This window comes from Chaetura pelagica, unplaced genomic scaffold, assembly GCF_000747805.2.
Source record: "Chaetura pelagica isolate M959 unplaced genomic scaffold, ChaPel_1.0 scaffold24, whole genome shotgun sequence".
In the NCBI taxonomy this organism is placed as follows: domain Eukaryota; kingdom Metazoa; phylum Chordata; class Aves; order Apodiformes; family Apodidae; genus Chaetura; species Chaetura pelagica.
This window is the reverse complement of record NW_009953077.1, coordinates 4,412,189-4,429,631: the sequence shown is the minus strand read 5'-3', so window position 1 is coordinate 4,429,631 and position 17,443 is coordinate 4,412,189. Positions and strand designations below refer to the sequence as shown.

Genomic DNA, 17,443 nt, shown 5'->3' with positions numbered 1-17,443 from the left:
GGGTCTGGGATTCGTGAGGGACAGCTTTAGCAGTGAAGATTGAAGGAAAGAAGTATGAAAAGAAAATGTGCCATATAATCACAGAGAGGCTTGACAAAACTGGGTTTAATAAACAAATCATCTTCCAATGCAATGATGCCTGGATAACTGGAAATCAATTACTGAGGAGCAAAACCATCCGAGCAGACCAGTGTCAGTCATGCCATGAATTAGTTTCTCTGCATGGCTATTCTGTAAGAGTGCAGGATACAGTGTATCTGATACACTGCTTCACAGAAAGTGGGTCCTTCAGAAATTCCTGTGAAGATGCAGCATTAACTCCCTTGGTCATTTAGATCCTGATAAGCAAAAGGATAATTTAGTTTCAGTCCCCTTATTTCAGTAAAAAATGATAAAAGTGTGTCCTTGTAACTGAGGCACAGAGAAATAAATCACTCACACACAGAAGTGGGCAGCCTTAACACATGAGAAATGAAATACTCTTCCAGTCTCCCTAGTGTTTGGAAGTGAATCTTCCACATGAACAGTCAGTTTGTAACCAATTGCTTCGTCATCCAGGTGGAAGCTGAGCTGATCGACAAGCTGGACAGCCTGGTATCCGAAGGAAAAGGTGATGAGAACTACAGGGAACTCTTCAGCCTGCTGTAAGCTCTGCCAGTTTCTGCTCACTCTGTTTTGTGTGGGGTCATTGCAAGAGTCACAGCAGTGACCTGGGCAGCTGTGGCACCTCTGCCCATCTCCAGAGAAAGCACTGAAGGGCTTCCTGGCAGGTTTCCATGGCATGGCTCAGTGAAATAGAAACACGTTGCTCTAATTCTGAAAAGAATATAAAAACCTGAATTCTTTGTCTTCTTTCTGTGAACTCTAGTATAAGGCTGCACAGGTAAGTAGTTACTGTCTTCCTATCAAAATTTGCCAGAGGAGCCAGTGCCTGCCTTGAAGGAAATCATGGCCTTAGGATTGTTTAGAGAAGCCTAGCAAGTCAGGCCCTCTTAGAGAAAAAGTGACTTTCCTCAGCATTTTCCTTTGCTTCTCCCAGTTTTTGAAGGTTGTGTTTTGGTTGTCTCAACAGTTGCAAATTGTTTCCTCCAAAGTCCATCATGACACTATTTCCACTCCCAGTTACACCAAAAAGCTGTACTTGCAAGGATGAACCTGAAGTCTTTATATCTGACATTCTACTCAGTCATCTTTGATTACAGATCAGTCTCCAAATCTAACTTCCAGTGATCCTAGTCTATATCAAAAGGCCTTATTTTGAACACAGAGTCCAGTGCAGTTAACCCTAAATATATTCATATTCCAGGGAGCCAAAGGGATCATTACCAGAATTTTACCCCTATATCCCAGACAGTTTTATGTGGTCCCCATAGCATGCTGACAGTTTAAGGCAGAAACCTTTGTTTTCCTAGAACCAGTACTTATGTTTCTGAATTTACAATTGCATATTTATTCATTTTCTAGACAGATGAGCCTGCCCATCATGTTGGCTTATTCCTAGGAAGCATGTTACTGTATTCACTTTCCATTTGTATATATTCAGCCTTGGGAAGCCAGGCACTTTATATATAAAAATAACGTCTGTTTCAGGGATAAAGGAAAGAAAATAGCTATGGAGGGTGGGGGAGGTCAGATTGGTTGGTTTTTTGCTTGTTTGGCTTGTTTGTTTTGGTGGGTTTTTTAGTTCACTTGGTAAGAGGAATATTGTGCATTTCCTTTGCTCCATTTGTTACCTACAATGTTAAGAATTCTGGGACTGTAGCTTGTTACTTATTTTTAGATGATAGTGACTGGATGTGTTAACAAGAAACACTGCCTGGAAGTCAAGCAAGCTTTTAGATTATATTTGCTACTGACTTTTCTGAGGATGATGTGAACTTTGAGGAAACAATTCTGCAATTCCACAAAGTTAATAAATTCCATGTGAAATAAACAGTTGACCCTGAATTCTGTTGTTTCGACTATACTGCCAAAACGGGAATGGCTCCCTCAGCTGGAAATCATCCCAGTACAGGGGACTTTGCCCCTTCTGAGGACACATATGACACCCAACAGAATTTCCGTCCTCTTGCCAGTAGAGAATTGGCAAGTGCTTTGTCCAGAGATCCAGTTCAGGAAACTAGCATGTAAATTTGCTTTCCTTTTTTGACTTTTTAACTATGATTGTCAGTGTTCCCATGCTCACTCTGTTGTCTAATCGGCTGAGCAGGACCAGATTGCCTTTATTTAGTTTAATGATTGGTTGGTCAGTTGCTTATTAGAGATGAAAATTTATGTAGGGATGAGGAAAGAAGAAGCATATGCAGTAGGTTTACACTCCCAACTTCTGATGCTGTTAGCAGTATTTCAGCTACAGATAATAATGTGGGAATCAACTGTTGCCACAAGCAACAGCTGAAATAATCTGTTTCTTATATTCTAAATGGCAATGTGAAGATATTTTTCCTTTTCCTGTCAATTCTGGTAATTTCCTTGTCTTTGCTTCATGCTGCCTGGAATAGAACCCAGCTCTTTGGGCCTTATCCCAGGTAAGACAGTAATTCTAGGGATTTGTTTAATGAGGGAAAAACCAAGTTGTCCCCAGATGTCTGCATGTACTATTCCATATCCCTGGAGGCCTCACCTGCTGTCTTTCCATCTCCAAACAGTTTGCTGGAGAAGATTGAGCAGGAAACATGGCGAGAGACTGGAATCTCTTTTGTTACATCAGTTACTCGTCTCATGGAGCGGCTGCTTGACTACAGGTATCTGGCAACAGCATTGATATATTCTGTGGCTGTAAAGTGGTAGCACCAAATTGCTTTTCTACAGGGAACATTTTTATTCTTTATTGGGCTGTTGTGCTTCTCTGAGGGCAAGTATTCTGTGAGCAAGCCTAAATCATTGCTGTTGGGTTCTGAGCAAAAAATCCTAAGTCCTCTCCTCTCTAGAGCCCTGATTCTCATTCTTGTACCTTGTTCCTGATAATAGCAAAGTTGAAGAAATGTTTTAATTTGTGTTTTTGTACTGAGGTTTATTCAGGTTGCGAAAGCATTAATTTATTCTGTCATTTAAATGATCTCACCTAATTCAGCAAACTTAATGCTCAATGCAAGAAAGATCTCAAAAGCTTTGCTGAACCAAGATGGGCTGAGTGCCTCACCTAGACATGCAGGGTTGGAAAACTTTCCATCTGCAGCAAGTCTGACATGTCACCTGGTGACTCACTTGTGCAAGATGCCACAACACTTTGGGCACCCTTTGTTTAGTGTGAGGCTGAAGGTTGCAGGGGCATTGTGTTAATACAGCTGAACTGTTGATTTGGTTACAAAAAAATATTTTGCCTTCATACACACACAGAGTTGGTTTTATGGAATGACAGGCAATGTGAAATTATACAGAACTGTCCCAGAATCTCTATCTTTAGCCTACTGATAAGAGTTCAGATAATTTCTGCTGCTGCTTCTGCTCATTATAGCTGAAAACCTGTGTGTTCTGCAATTCCAAATCCCTTTGTGTACTTTTTAGTTTGCCTTTTTTTGTTATCCTTACCACTTTGATCCAATCTCCTGTTTGCTTCCTGACACCACCTGTTGATCAACTACTGTGCAAGACCAGGTATCTGAGACACATTTAAAGGGAATGCAAGGGAGCTGCTTTTTTTAAATTAAATTTGCTCTCATCACAACTTTGATACACAGTTATACATTTTCATACTTAACTGAGGAACAGATACCAGTTTTTAATTGCTTTTCTTTAGTACACAGAAGATGTATTCCCAATTCACAGCATTCCCAGAATGGAACAGGGAACTGCACTGGAATTTAGAAATACACAGGCAGCTGTTGGAGTCCAGTACCAGTTAGCTGACACAGTAGTTCTTAAGGCAGTTTGCTGTGTCACTGCTTCAGGTATTTTGTCATAAGCAAATGTGACCTTCTCAAGCCAAGATCAGTGATTTCTGAAGCTTTTTTGTACTGCTTGAATGGAAATAACTTCAAAAATGTTCCAGAAACTAGTGAAAAAATTTATCTTACCTGTGAAGCTGGTAACCTAGTCTGAATTACTCAGGCAATGCCAGCATTACACTGGATGGCTGAATATAAGAAAGCTAATCCTTTGACTGGGAAACCACTGCACATTTACAACTGGATAAATAATAGTTTTTCACTTTCATAGTAGACCTTTCAGATGTTTTTTGGCGAATACTATCAAATTTTTGTTCAGATTCTTGTAAAACGTGAAGTAGCAGTCATTTCAGGTGCTTGTTCTCAGATGCAGACATGTAAGAAGACAGTTTTCCTCTCATTTAAGCCATAATATGGAATTTTTTCTTAGAGGAACTTTATAAAATAAAATGTATGATTAACTGTTGTTTGTGGCCAAAGGAAACTCTGGTGGATAAGAACTTCAGATGTATTTTAAAAGGACTTTTTTTGCAGATGTATGTTTCAACATTGCTCTGCTTTCTTAGGGATTGTATGAAAGGAGATGAAACAGAAAACAAGAAAATTGGCTGCACGGTTAATCTAATGGTAAAGATGTTTCCTTTATCTCTTTGTAATAGTGTTGTTGAAACTGAGATGGGAAAGGTTGGGATGGGAATTGGACTCAGGCAAGTGCAACTTCAGAACCTGAGCACTGGGATGGCAGAACAGAACAGGGGTTGTGAGGATCTTCTGGAGGTCTCCGGTCCAATGCTTTATTTAAAACAGGGCCAAGTACGTGAGGTTCCTCAGGCCCTTGTGCAGCTGTGACAGAGGTTCTACAACCCCTCTTGCCTTTTCTTTCAGTACCTGACTACCTTCATTTAAAAAAAAAAATGTGTAAGATTAGTATGCTAAATCGGTGTGAATGTGAAAAGAATTATTACCTTTCTTTTATACTAATGTATTCTTGTGTCAGTACCTTTATACATACACAGGTGCTGCTGATTGTCTTGAATGAAGAGTCTCAGTAACAACTCTCTTAACTCCTTCCCAGAATTTCTATAAATCAGAGATTAACAAGGAGGAGATGTACATCCGCTATATCCACAAGCTGTGTGACATGCACTTACAGGCTGAGAACTATACAGGTTAGTAAGACATCCTGTGGGGTCTGCTTGAAATCCTGGTGAAAGTTTTTGATTCTCCCACTGTTGTTACTCTTAATATCTAACTCATTCTATTGGGGAAAAAAAATATGGCATGAATCATTTATGGCAGTTGGGCAGATAAGAAGCAGAGGTCCAGCTCATTCCCTCAAGTCAAATAGTCTGTCTGTGCCCACAGTCATACAACTATTCTGTTACACTCCAAATTTTACATTAGAGTGTTCTACAAGAAAGATTGATCAAAAAAATCACAACAGAGGAATCAAATTTAGAGGAAGATAAAAATCATAAACTCACCATTACATTATCATGTCCTGTATTTCCTTGCATTGCAGTATTTAGGGAACACTTGTGTATAGACTAATTCTGTGTTCTCCAAGCTCTGTTTGCAGCTGCAGACCACAAATCTAGTTACATATCTGAATATCTGACTGTGCAATTAAACTATATAAAAAGAAACCTGACAGATTTGTACCTAAAAATCAGGTTCATGGGAAACAGCTTTGTGCTGCTGTTTTAAGTAATTAATGTCATGATCATTTGAGACTTCAGAATTTCTTCTCCATTGTAAATCAGAAATTCCAGACTGCTTAAGAAGCCAATCTAGTGACCTTTCAACCTACTGGTTGTATTGATTTGTTGTCATTGATTCAGTGTTCAATAATTGCATTTCCAACAGAGGCTGCATTTACTTTGCTTTTGTACTGTGAGTTGCTTCAGTGGGAGGACAGACCTCTGAGAGAGTTCCTGCATTACCCATCTCAGTCAGAGTGGCAACGTAAGGAAGGTCTGTGCCGTAAGATTATCCATTACTTCAACAAAGGGAAGGTATGCCAACTTCTTCTCTCTTCCAGCAGCTTCCTTCCCTTTTCCTGACTTACCTAGGGCTTCTAAGCCTGTCATCTCAATTCACTACTCTGGAAGTAAATTTGTACCAGAAGGTTTCATAACTTGACAGATCTTGTCTTGATTGTCTGGACCAAAAAACAGATGAGAGAATGGATATGGATATTTCCTTATGCATAACCTTTGGAACTGATTTAGGCAGGCCAACTGGAAAACCACCAAACTTTTTCATACCTTTTAACCAAATTTTGGAAAGCTCTGTGAATGCCAGCTCCTTAGCTTTGCGGGGTGGGATTGCATTTTGTAGTTGCCTGTTCAAACTGCTGTGTTATGACTCACCTTGAGGCTTGTTTTGTTTCTGACCTACAGAAGTAAATGGCAGGGACTTCACTGTAGGGGCCCCTTTATTAAAAAAATAATTGAGTTCTTTCAGTGTCGCTTTTATTTTAAAGTGGCTTTCAATTAAAATGCAGTTCCATCCATTGCACAAGAAGAAAATCAGTACATTTCAATTTCACATATTTGGTATGTTTTTCATACAGTAATTTTTAATTTTAATTTATAATTACTGCAGATGTAGGTGTTACAGTGCCTTCTGTCATGGCACTCTGGGAATATTTCAGAGCTGAACCTTAAGTGGTATCAGTCAGAAGATTTTAAAATCTTTCCCTTCTCTAGAAAAATTCCTACAGCTTATGTTATTGGAAGCTAATGTCTGTATGTGCACCTCAGGGTAGGCTTTGCCTGTGATGGCAGCAACAGTGGCTTTAAATACAAATGTGATTTCGTTCATATGGACTTGCCATTCCAGATAATTCTTTCCTAGCCCTGATAACAAAAAGCTGCATATGGCAGAGACATGTTCTACAGAACCTGCAAAAGGAAGTAAATTTCCTGTGTGTAGGAAGAAATGGCCTATTTATGAAGAAGTGATTAATGAAAAATAATTACTTTTTTTGCCAGAATTGTTCTTTTTTAAGAATATTGCAGATGGGTCTCTTGGTTTCAGAAAGATTCAGGGTTTTTCAGACTGCACTTAAAAAAAAATGGAAAATTACTGACTTGTGCAAATCTTGCAGCAGTGTACTGTCTGACTAGACAAAGATGATCTAGAGACTGTGTAAAACTACTGAGCCTGTATTTTTTACAGAAACAGGCAATCCATATGGGCGCTGAAGGGGAGTAAAAACTTGAAGGATGTAATTTTGCTATAAACCCCTTAACGGATTATAGAGTGTTAACCTCTTGGGGTTTTTTTCCCCACTGCATATTTTTTGAGTTATTTGTGTTTTAATCCTCCTTTAGTATAAATGGTAGCTGAATGAATAAGTAATCCACTTAAGCAGTGTCTATGTCACTCAAACTGTGGAAGTGAAAAATAGTGAGAAGCCAAATCCTCCTGCTGCTTTCCAGTGTTCTTTCTGTTGCCGTGTAACAGGGAACAGCTCAGGGAATGGAAGAAACTTGCTTCCCTCAACTTGTATCTGAGAAATAAGATGTGGTTACATGTTGGTAGTTTAATTCACATCAGAAAAGGAACATGAAAAGGTTACATCTTTAGGATCTCCTCAAGGAAAGACAGCCAGCTTTCTGTTCTGTCCAGAAGACACATGACAGAATTGGGTAGCCTTTGCCACAGTGTCCCATTTGGAAGTGAGCCTTCACTCACTGTGTGGCAAAAAGACTTTTCTTTTTAATTTTTTCAAGTAATTATCTCTGTAAAGAATGTGGAAGCCTATAGAAAAATGCAATGGTGTCTGTGTTTGCAAACACTTAACTGGTGTATGTATGTCATGGACTTTGGCAAACCACAGCAAAAGTCCTGTTAATCTGAGATCAAAAAACCTGACTAATATTCCAAGTAGTCAAGTAACTGGTCTTTCAGTTCATTTCCTATTGTATGTATTGTATTTATCTAAATAAATCTCAGGCTTCCCATCATTCTAACCTATCTGGATATTCAAATTGCTTCTGAATTTATCTTTTATTTAACAAGTTCTTACATAAGGTTCTGTAATTAACTGAAGCTAAAAAGATGTCAGATCGTTATTTTTGCCTTCTTAGTTCTTAGAACTGTCCTTTCTTTTAATAAAAAAGTTCCTGGTTTTGCTGCTGAGAGGAAAAAAAGCTTTGTTGGTATTAAGGATGAGACAACAGATACTTTACAATGCTTCCTTTTATGCACTTTTTTTTTAAAGTACCTAATACAGTAACTCAAGCAATGTAGAGATTCACCTTTTTAAGTGAAGGTGCATGTAACCAGAAAAAATATGTCCATGTTAAGTTCTAATATTTTACATAATTACTGTTAGTTACTACTACCAATAATTTACAGTATTGCTAATCTAGGGTGATAGTCTAACTCACAGATTAACTGTTTTCACTACAACAGGGTCCCAGTTAAAACAACTGGCAATTTAGCCTAGTAATGCATAAAAGTTAATTCACTAAAGGTTCAACTGAGACCTTGGTGTTACAGATCCTTTTTACGTAAGTAGAGTAAGAAACAGTCATTCTCCCAAAAGTTGTCCAGTCTATGCAGGTGGAAGATCTGCAGCCTGAGTCTGTGTCTCAGTCCCATGCCCAAACTCAGTCTCTCTCTTCCTCACCTCTGAGGGTGATGAGTATCATGTGCTAGGAAAGCATTACTGTATGCTGACTGTAAGTTGAAGAAAGGAGTTTTGCTTTCAGTTCTGAATATGGATATTTACTCAGTGCAGTAATACAGGTCAGTTCTGAGGACATTTTCTCTCTGTATTTGAGTGTTTCACAGTGCTTGACAGTAGAAAGTAGCAACCCCTGAGAAGGAGGGGGAGGACTTAGCTGGGGAGCTAAGCCCTAACTCTTCATTCCAGGCAGTTTTAGTGGAGAAAGCAAAGGAGATAATGGGAGTGGGCTGAAGGAATGTCTAACAAGAAGAAAAATTGTTAGGTTTATTGTCTTTCTCCAAATAGGTTCCAAGTCCCATGAGTGAACTGTCAGTAACAAGCAGTGTGTGTGTGTAATTTCAATGGAACATTTGCCTCCGTTACCATCTTGCAGAAGGAATTAATCTGGTATTTAATAGAAACTGTTTCATCACAAAGCATGTTCACATCTATTACCCAGCATTTCAGATCAAATTAACTCCCAAAATTGAGTTTCCATATCCTCTCAGCTGAGCTGGCAGTAACACTGTTTGCTGTGAGTGTGATTTGCTTTGGTTTCACAGAGCTGGGAGTTTGGGATCCCACTGTGCAGAGAACTGGCCATTCAGTATGAAAGTCTCTACGATTATCAGAGCCTCAGCTGGATTCGGGTAAGTAGCAGCAGTTCCTCTGCTTGCAGACTCTCATGTCATTCTGCAGGGAGTTTTGCTCTCCCATCAAAACATTATGAAATAATCATACTCCCTATACAGCTCCATGTGTTTACAGTGACTCCTTTGCCACTGATTCATTTTGATCACTTTGTAGATCCACTGAATTCCTAAGTCTGCTAGCAGTAAACTCCCATGAGTGTATGGAGACAGCACACACACAGGAGCTGGACTAGCTATTGCATACTTATAGATGTTTTTGCATTAAATATATTTTTCTTTTTTAAAAGATTATATATTGAAATATCATTTTAAAAAATCAAGTGCTTCAGTTGCTATAAGAGGAACAGGAAAGAAAAAAATGGAGAAGGCAAATGTTTATGGCATTCTTATCAACTTAGAAGAATCTGGTCCTCTGGTAAAATCAAACACTGATTCTTCTCTTTAAAAAGCTATTTTTTGCTCTAATGGAATTCCTAAGAACCTTTCAACTGGGATTCAGTTTGGCAACAGGTCTTGAAATCCCACTCTTGATATGAATGCTAGCACAGTTCCACAAAACTAATAATTGCAACTAGAGAAAGTCCTCTTACTTTTCCAAATGCCCTTTTTCTTCCATCTTAAACCTGCTGGTGCACAGAGCTGTAGAAGATTTAATTTTAATTTTTCATGCCCCTCAACTCAATTAAAGCAAACCCAATTGAATTCAAAACAATTTTCCAGATAGTGGTATAGATCCTGACCTGCAGGAGAGAATAAGGACGCTGTGAGCCAACCAACACAGATCTTAATCTCAGCTTTGCCATTAACATTACAATGCAAAGAAAATTATATGCAAGACCTGTTTAATATAAAATGAGACACATCAGAAAAGTTTTCGTATGTCATCTCCATCATATGTAAAATGAGTATGATGATACTTCAGTTTGTTTCACCATGGAGACTGTTTAATCAGTAATTTTTATCTTGAAAAGAATTTTGGTCTTTTCATAAAATAATGTGAGGACAAAAGAGTGATATGATGTTCTAATGTGTCTTGAGAGTCTGAAATGCAGCATTAAGAGGCTGATAGCAGCAATCTTTTTCCTCACAGAAAATGGAAGCTACGTATTATGATAATATCATGGAGCAGCAGCGCTTAGAGCCAGAGTTTTTCAGAGTTGGATTTTATGGCCGGAAATTCCCATTTTTCCTGCGGGTAAGCCAGACATATAAAACATGGCAAAGGGACAAAGCTGGATAGCAGTTAAGGCTTTGTATTTTGTTGTGGAGATGCTTCTTCTTTTATAACAGCACATGTAGAAGCTGCTTTATGGCTGAACTGAAGGATGTGGTTCATTTGGGTATGTTCTTAGGAGTTTGACTCATGCCTGTGTGTATTTCTGAAAAGCTGCGGATGCAGCACAAGTTGCCTCTATATTAAGCAAAATCCTGCACTGCAGCCATGTTGGGTCATTACTCAACTGATTTTCATCATCTCAAATTATCACGCTTTAAAAAGTCTCACATGACAGAAAGATTCTAATACCAGACTGATGACTCTCATGCTAATCTACAGGCAAAAATTTCCTCTCATTTCGACAAAAAGCCCAGCAGCTTCTCTGGACATGTCCTCACTTTGAGCTTACTGTCAGCTGGTTGTTGCAGGATCATCTGGGTCTGAAATCCATTTTAAAAGTGAAATTATCTTATTTTCCTAATGAGGAATCAAACTAAAACAGATATTTTTTCATACAATGTCTTGTTGCTAGTTCAGAGCAAGGAAGGAATATAATCTGACAACTGCTGTAGGAGCTGTCTGAAAATTGATGGTAGATGCCATCTAGTTTGACAGGACAAGCTAAGTGTGTTTCCAAGGACTGGAAGTGCCTGTTTAGTGTGCTCTGTAAAGAAATAGTTGGACAAGAGATGGCACCACTCCTGAGTTATACAGTAAGAAGCTACAAAAAGCCAAACTGCACCATTTTGAAAACTGCACTCTTGAATTTCCCTCTGATTACGAAGTTGGTGGGTTTTTTTAAATAGGATTTAAACAGTGGTGTTTAATTACAGTCTTTTAATGGAATCACAGGCAGGGGAAGTCAAGCCAAGTTGGAATTAATCAAGGTGACACCACCAGTGGATAAAGGATGGCTTCATGTAATGCAGGGTGAACCTCAACAGTGCCATAGTGTAGCAGCCTGACATGGGATGCAGAACACACCTGCAGAGGAAGTTGAGGAAACAAGAAGAGTTGCAGTTATGAAGCAGTAACTGCCCTTTCATACAGATCTCCAGAGAAGACTATTTCTTTTTTTATATCTAACAACAGATGTTTCGGAAAATGAGTGACAACACAGTCATTATGGCACATAAGTGTTCCTACATTTGAAGTACTCTAGTTAATCTAGCTTAGCTTGTAGTCCCGATCCTGCAGTTTTATCCTGGATCCTGCATGGCCTTGCTGTTTCACACTGCACAGGTTTTCAGTGCACAGCACTCATTCTGTGTGTAACAATATGGATACTTGGCTGGAGACATTAACAGCAAACATGAGCATACATAATTATAATCCTTGTTAATTCTGCAGTTATATTTGCTAGCAGTACTTCTGATAGCAGATTACTAATGTAGCAATCTCATTAAAAGTCATCCTCCTCCTTTCTCTCTCTAATGATCCATACAGCGTACACACTGCGAAGCACAGACTAAGCCCATTAGCAATCACATCAGCAAGGATCTCACTGTAAAGAGGTTGGAAGTGTCTATTCTAGAGAAGAAAAAGATTTACATGGATTTGAAATTTTAAAATGGATATGGGAGTGATTTAACGTGATCAAATAATTCCATGCCCTTTTCTCATTTACTTTTCTATTGCTGTCTAGCTTAAGACAGAAATAACCACTTCAGTGTCTTTGATTTTGAAGACCCTTTGTCTAGAAAAGTAATTGTTTGTGTTTCTGTGAATTCTGCATTTCTATTTAGTCTTTCTATGCAAGTTAATTAAAACTGTCCCTACCTTCCACCTACCAGAAGTTCAAGTAAGGCCTGACAAGTCACCTTCTGAGATCTTGTGTTGGCATCTGTCTAAAAAGTCTATTACATTTAGCTTTGAGGTGTTTTCAGGGCATTATTTTTAGAATCAGAGTAACTTTGTAGGCTTACAGATTTCTGAATTGCTGCAATCAAAAGCTAAAATAGAGAATGCAGTGAGTGTCATGAAGAGATTCATCTTCAAATGTGAATTCACTCCAAATCTAATAATAGCTGGAAAGTTTGGACATTGCAGACTGAACTGTCAAGATTCATCATGCAATTGTTCTCCCAGTTCCTTGGCTGCTGTGACTGATGCACACAAAGTGACATGTCACAGCTGGAACATGTGACTTGTTCCATAAAGTTGAAATGTAAAGCCAAAGATAATTGCCCTCCTTGTCTGTGTTTCATGGCATGGTCAGGTTTTGCTGCTTTCTCTTGGATTTTGCTACAAGATCAAGAACTGCTTGGCCAGAACCTTTTTTCAGAGCAATTAACAAAGCATTATTGCATATACTGCAGCTTCTAAATGCAATAAATAAAAGGGGAGGAACTGTTCTTGTTTGCTGAGATTCTTTCTTTGTTTGATGAAGATGAAAAATCTCCTTGTACTTCCAGTTACTGTTCTGTGAGTTAAAACTGCCAGAATTGGAGAATCTGCCTGCTCTGATTGGTCTTGGATCAGCAAACATTAGCACCAATCAAAATTGGGTTTTGCAGTAATAGGATTAAGACACTGCAATACAATCTTCATGACACTGAGGACTGTAGAAATCCTGTATCTTGCTGTTCAGAGTTGGAGATGAACTCTGCTCAAGTGGTTTAATGCCTCAAGAGACTTGTATAAATTCAAGCTTTCCATCCATTACTAGCAAAAACAAAATTTTGTTCATCATGAGCAAAGTGCTTTTAGGGCTGAAGGGAATTTGCTAAGTGGCCACTGAGAATTCTTGGTAAGGCTTCTCCATAGAACTCCACTATAGACAGGGGAGTTCCTGGGGATGACTGCTCCACATGATCAGAGGTGGATTGTATGTATTACAATTTAAAAATAGCCCTTTTCAGTTGTCCAAAAAGCAAGTAACAAAAGTCAACAGGACTGAATGCCATGTGTGTACAGATCACAGGCATCGTTCTGAGAGATCAGCGGAACAGTCTGTTTACTCATCACTTCTTGCTGAATACATGGTAAAGATGGAAGGACTAAAATGTATCAGTTGTGATAAATGCCCATTTTGCTCTCACATTAGCAAACTGACATTGGCATTTATCTTTGCTTTTGAAGTAGTGAATTTCAAAGTCAGATGGAAGCTGATAAAATGTAATTTACTGTTAAGGATACTGATTTATGCTTGTTGCTGTTGCAGAACAAAGAATACGTGTGTCGGGGCCACGACTACGAGAGGCTGGAAGCCTTCCAGCAGAGGATGCTAAGCGAGTTCCCACAAGCCATTGCAATGCAGCATCCAAACCACCCAGATGACTCTATATTGCAGTGTGATGCCCAGTGTATCCTTCAGTGAAAGGGCAAACTATGATTAGAGTAACTGTGGTATAAGGTACTGAAATGGTCACAAACTTGTATACCTCAGTGGAGCTGGATACAGGCAAAACCACACACCTACCTTAGAGGACAAGAGGTTCATTGTGCCATGTGTTGTTGGAGGGAACAGTCACTTTTTATTCAGGGAGTAATACAGGTCATATTCAGAGTGTAAGGGAAGAGCTGTGCTTGGTCCCATTGTGTTTAAACCTTTACCAACAGCACTGCCATTATGCACACTTTGTGTCATTACAAGTGTTTCCAGTTCCTCCTCTTGGAAATAATTTTTTTTGGGAACAGACATTAATTACAAAGAGCTATTTTCTATTGTGTTTGTTTCTCACATCTTTTTTCTTGTGTTGTTGTTTTTTTTTTCAGTCTCCCTTTCTTTTAAACTGCTGAATTATTTTATACTTAGGGCTTTAAATCTCATTCTTCCCATTGGTAGGCTGTGCTGTGCTGTGATGCAACCAATACAATGCCATATACGTTTAAGGACTGAACCACATGACATTTAGTCAGTGTGCACAGACTTTAAGAGATTTTAGCCATGAGAACAGCACTGTTTGGCTTATGTGACAGCAGCAAGGATATTGCACAAGATGGTTTTAACCACTTGTCTTTCATAACACATGCTTTTCACTCTTAGCTGTATCACACCGATACTTTCATAGACGGGGGCTTGTTTTTATGCGTGTTGCGGTTGGTTTTCTGTGCATGTAGAGATCTTGTCTGTAACACTGAGGTTAAACTTGAGTGCAGATTGATGAAATGAGACCAAAAGTGGGTTTGTAGACAAAGCTGAAATATATAAGGTTATATTTATCAAAGGGAAATTATTAGATATTTAGGTACCTAAATGCACAGAGATCTACTAAAGTGCCTGCACAAATGAGACACTAGCTCTAATGAAAACTAACAGGCACTGGATATTTTGCCTGCTGTAGATATTTTAGATGTCTTACTACAAACTGCATCTTCAGGTATCTTCCCCTTGGGTCAATATATACTGTATAGGTAGTTACTGTAACTCTGTAGACCCTCCTAGTAGTTCCAGACTGGTGTTCTGTTGTTTTCACTTGCAAAAGAGTATGTGCCTTTTCCTGTGCCTTTCCACAGCACAGGCAGCTTTTCTGCTTGATATCCTGTGGCTTTCTTTGACTACATAATGTACAGATCTACAGATCTATGCAGTGACTCCCATCCCAGACAATATAGACGTGCTGCAGATGGACCGTGTCCCTGATCGCATCAAGAGTTTTTACCGAGTCAACAACATCCGGAAATTCCGCTACGACAGACCCTTCCACAAAGGCCCAAAGGACAAGGAGAATGAATTTAAGGTAGAAATAATGAAAAAGCAATGCTTAAGTGTTAATCTCTTCAAGGCGAATGCTGTCTTATAATTTTATGCTGATACAGTCTTTCAAGTAAACCTGATTTGCCAGTTGAATGGTGAGTTACTTTAGTGGCAGGAGAAATGCACTCTGAAGCAAGGATAGGTTTTCTTATTTGGGTGGGGTTTTTTCCCTTATTGCCATGGATGTCCACAGTGTCACCTTGGTTCCCACTGGAACAGAATTGGTGGACAGCCTTTAAAAATTAATAGAAATGCTGCTTTAGAGCATAGTGAACCTTGGGTTTCTTGTTCAAGTGACTTTTAGCATGGCATTCTGCAGAGTAAGTTAATGCTCAGAAGGTTACTATATTCTTTTCTGAACTCTACCCCCTTAGCACCTGTAGTAAAAGCACAGCTGATGTGACAGATTCACTGTGTCCCTCACATCCTCCATCACTCTTTGCAGAGCCTGTGGATTGAACGTACCACTCTGACCTTGACCCACAGTCTGCCTGGGATCTCTCGCTGGTTTGAAGTGGAAAGAAGAGAACTGGTAATATTCATAGTTCCTGTAACTGGGATTTGAAATCACAAGTTACTTAGGACGTGGGATAGACAACTTAAAAACTCCTTTGGCTGAAATCATACAATTTAAATTTACGAAGTTTATCAGTGTTTAACTATATCCTTTTTCCACCACTTAGTCTAAATAATTGCTGAATGTAACTGGTGGAATTATGTGAAGGAACATGACAACATAATGGAGACAGTACCAAAAATATGGAATAATTGCATTGTTTTCATGTCTTCAGTATACAGAAGTTACCACACGTCAGTGACCTGAAATATAGCACTGCCAACAGTAAAGTTTGTTAATGCAGCTAATTTTCTACAAAGCTGTACAAACTAAGAGGAATCACTGAACAGTCCTAGACTTTCTTTTCATTACAATGAAGATAGTAAGTCTCAGTGAGGTGTCCATGGAACTAAAGTCCATTTTATTGCCTTTGAGGTTGAAGTCAGTCCTTTGGAAAATGCCATTCAAGTGGTTGAGAACAAAAACCAGGAGCTGAGAACACTGATAAGCCAGTACCAGCATAAACAAATGCATGGTAACATTAATCTGCTCAGTATGTGCCTGAATGGAGTGATTGATGCAGCTGTTAATGGGGGAATTGCACGATACCAGGAGGTAAGCAAGGCTCTGCTGCTGAATTTAGTAGCATCTGTTTTTCAAATTAATTTCAATTGCTGTTTCAAAGAAAGTATGAATTAGGAAATGTTCATGCATGTTTTATAAATATGAGGTTAAAACCCCTATTTGGTTACTCTGCATCAGTGCTTACACAGACACACAACAGGAGGATCCAAAGGTGGGATTGCAGTAGGTAGAGTTGACAGTGGGAGTTCTCAAGAGTGAAACTTGGCTTACCTCAAAATCCTGATTTGGCAGGTAAAGAGTGAAGCATGGGTTTTTTTATACACTGCTTATGTTATAAATCCATTTTGCAATAGAGGCAGTGGGATTCCTCATAATTGAGACTGTAATCAGGAAAAGCTGCTAATTCATGCTGCTCATTATCTTTGCTAGCCTAATTTAAGACCCACTGTAACCCTAAAATGATCTTATATGCAGTACGTTATCCGGCATAATCTTTGGCAAGCTGATACTTAAACTCCACATGGAAAAAGGTCAGTCTAGGATGAAATACTGGGAAATGTCAGGAGCAGTCGTGGGGTGTGGGACACATCTCCCCTACAAAGCCTCACCTGAAGAGAACACTCTTCATGTTTTACATTAGTTACCATTTTGCTCTCTTACTTCCTTTAACTTTAGGCAGTTATGTGAAGGAAACTAAATAAAATTCAGATAACTGGATGATACAAGGCTTAGTGCTGTTGCTCCTCACTATCACATGGGGAAACTTGGTCAGACTTGTGATTCAATAGACTGGTCTAGGTTGCCAGAACTACACTGCAGCTTTACCTGGATCCCAGGGTGCTAAAAGCAGTAATATTGAGCTGTTCCTCTTTTTTTTGGATGTCTTCCTCTCATCCTTTGACACCAAATTACAGTGAAGTATCTTTGAGTAACCAGAAGGCTTTTTTTTTTTCCCTCCCTACAGGCCTTTTTTGATAAAGATTATATCACAAAGCACCCAGGAGATGCAGAGAAGATTACACAGCTCAAGGAACTCATGCAGGAACAGGTACTGTTTTTCAGATGCAAAAGAACAGTGTGTGGATAACATATCAGATCCAGCTGACTGATTCAGAAAGAAAGAGTTTTGCTACAGGAGATCAAAAAGACATTTAAACAAGACAGGA

General features: G+C 39.0%; 1 protein-coding gene across 1 annotated transcript in view; it reads left to right on the top strand.

Moving 5' to 3' along the window:
* The window catches only part of DOCK3 (dedicator of cytokinesis 3), a 169,673-nt gene that overhangs the window by 135,777 nt on the left and 16,453 nt on the right, over positions 1–17,443 (top strand). The window contains exons 33-45 of the mRNA XM_009996965.1: positions 559–644; positions 2,502–2,528; positions 2,649–2,744; positions 4,454–4,514; positions 4,963–5,056; positions 5,754–5,902; positions 9,132–9,218; positions 10,312–10,416; positions 13,601–13,742; positions 14,953–15,119; positions 15,582–15,668; positions 16,128–16,307; positions 17,242–17,325. Coding sequence (XP_009995267.1) covers positions 559–644; positions 2,502–2,528; positions 2,649–2,744; positions 4,454–4,514; positions 4,963–5,056; positions 5,754–5,902; positions 9,132–9,218; positions 10,312–10,416; positions 13,601–13,742; positions 14,953–15,119; positions 15,582–15,668; positions 16,128–16,307; positions 17,242–17,325 — 1,365 coding nt within the window. The remainder of the gene's footprint in view (positions 1–558; positions 645–2,501; positions 2,529–2,648; positions 2,745–4,453; positions 4,515–4,962; positions 5,057–5,753; positions 5,903–9,131; positions 9,219–10,311; positions 10,417–13,600; positions 13,743–14,952; positions 15,120–15,581; positions 15,669–16,127; positions 16,308–17,241; positions 17,326–17,443) is intronic.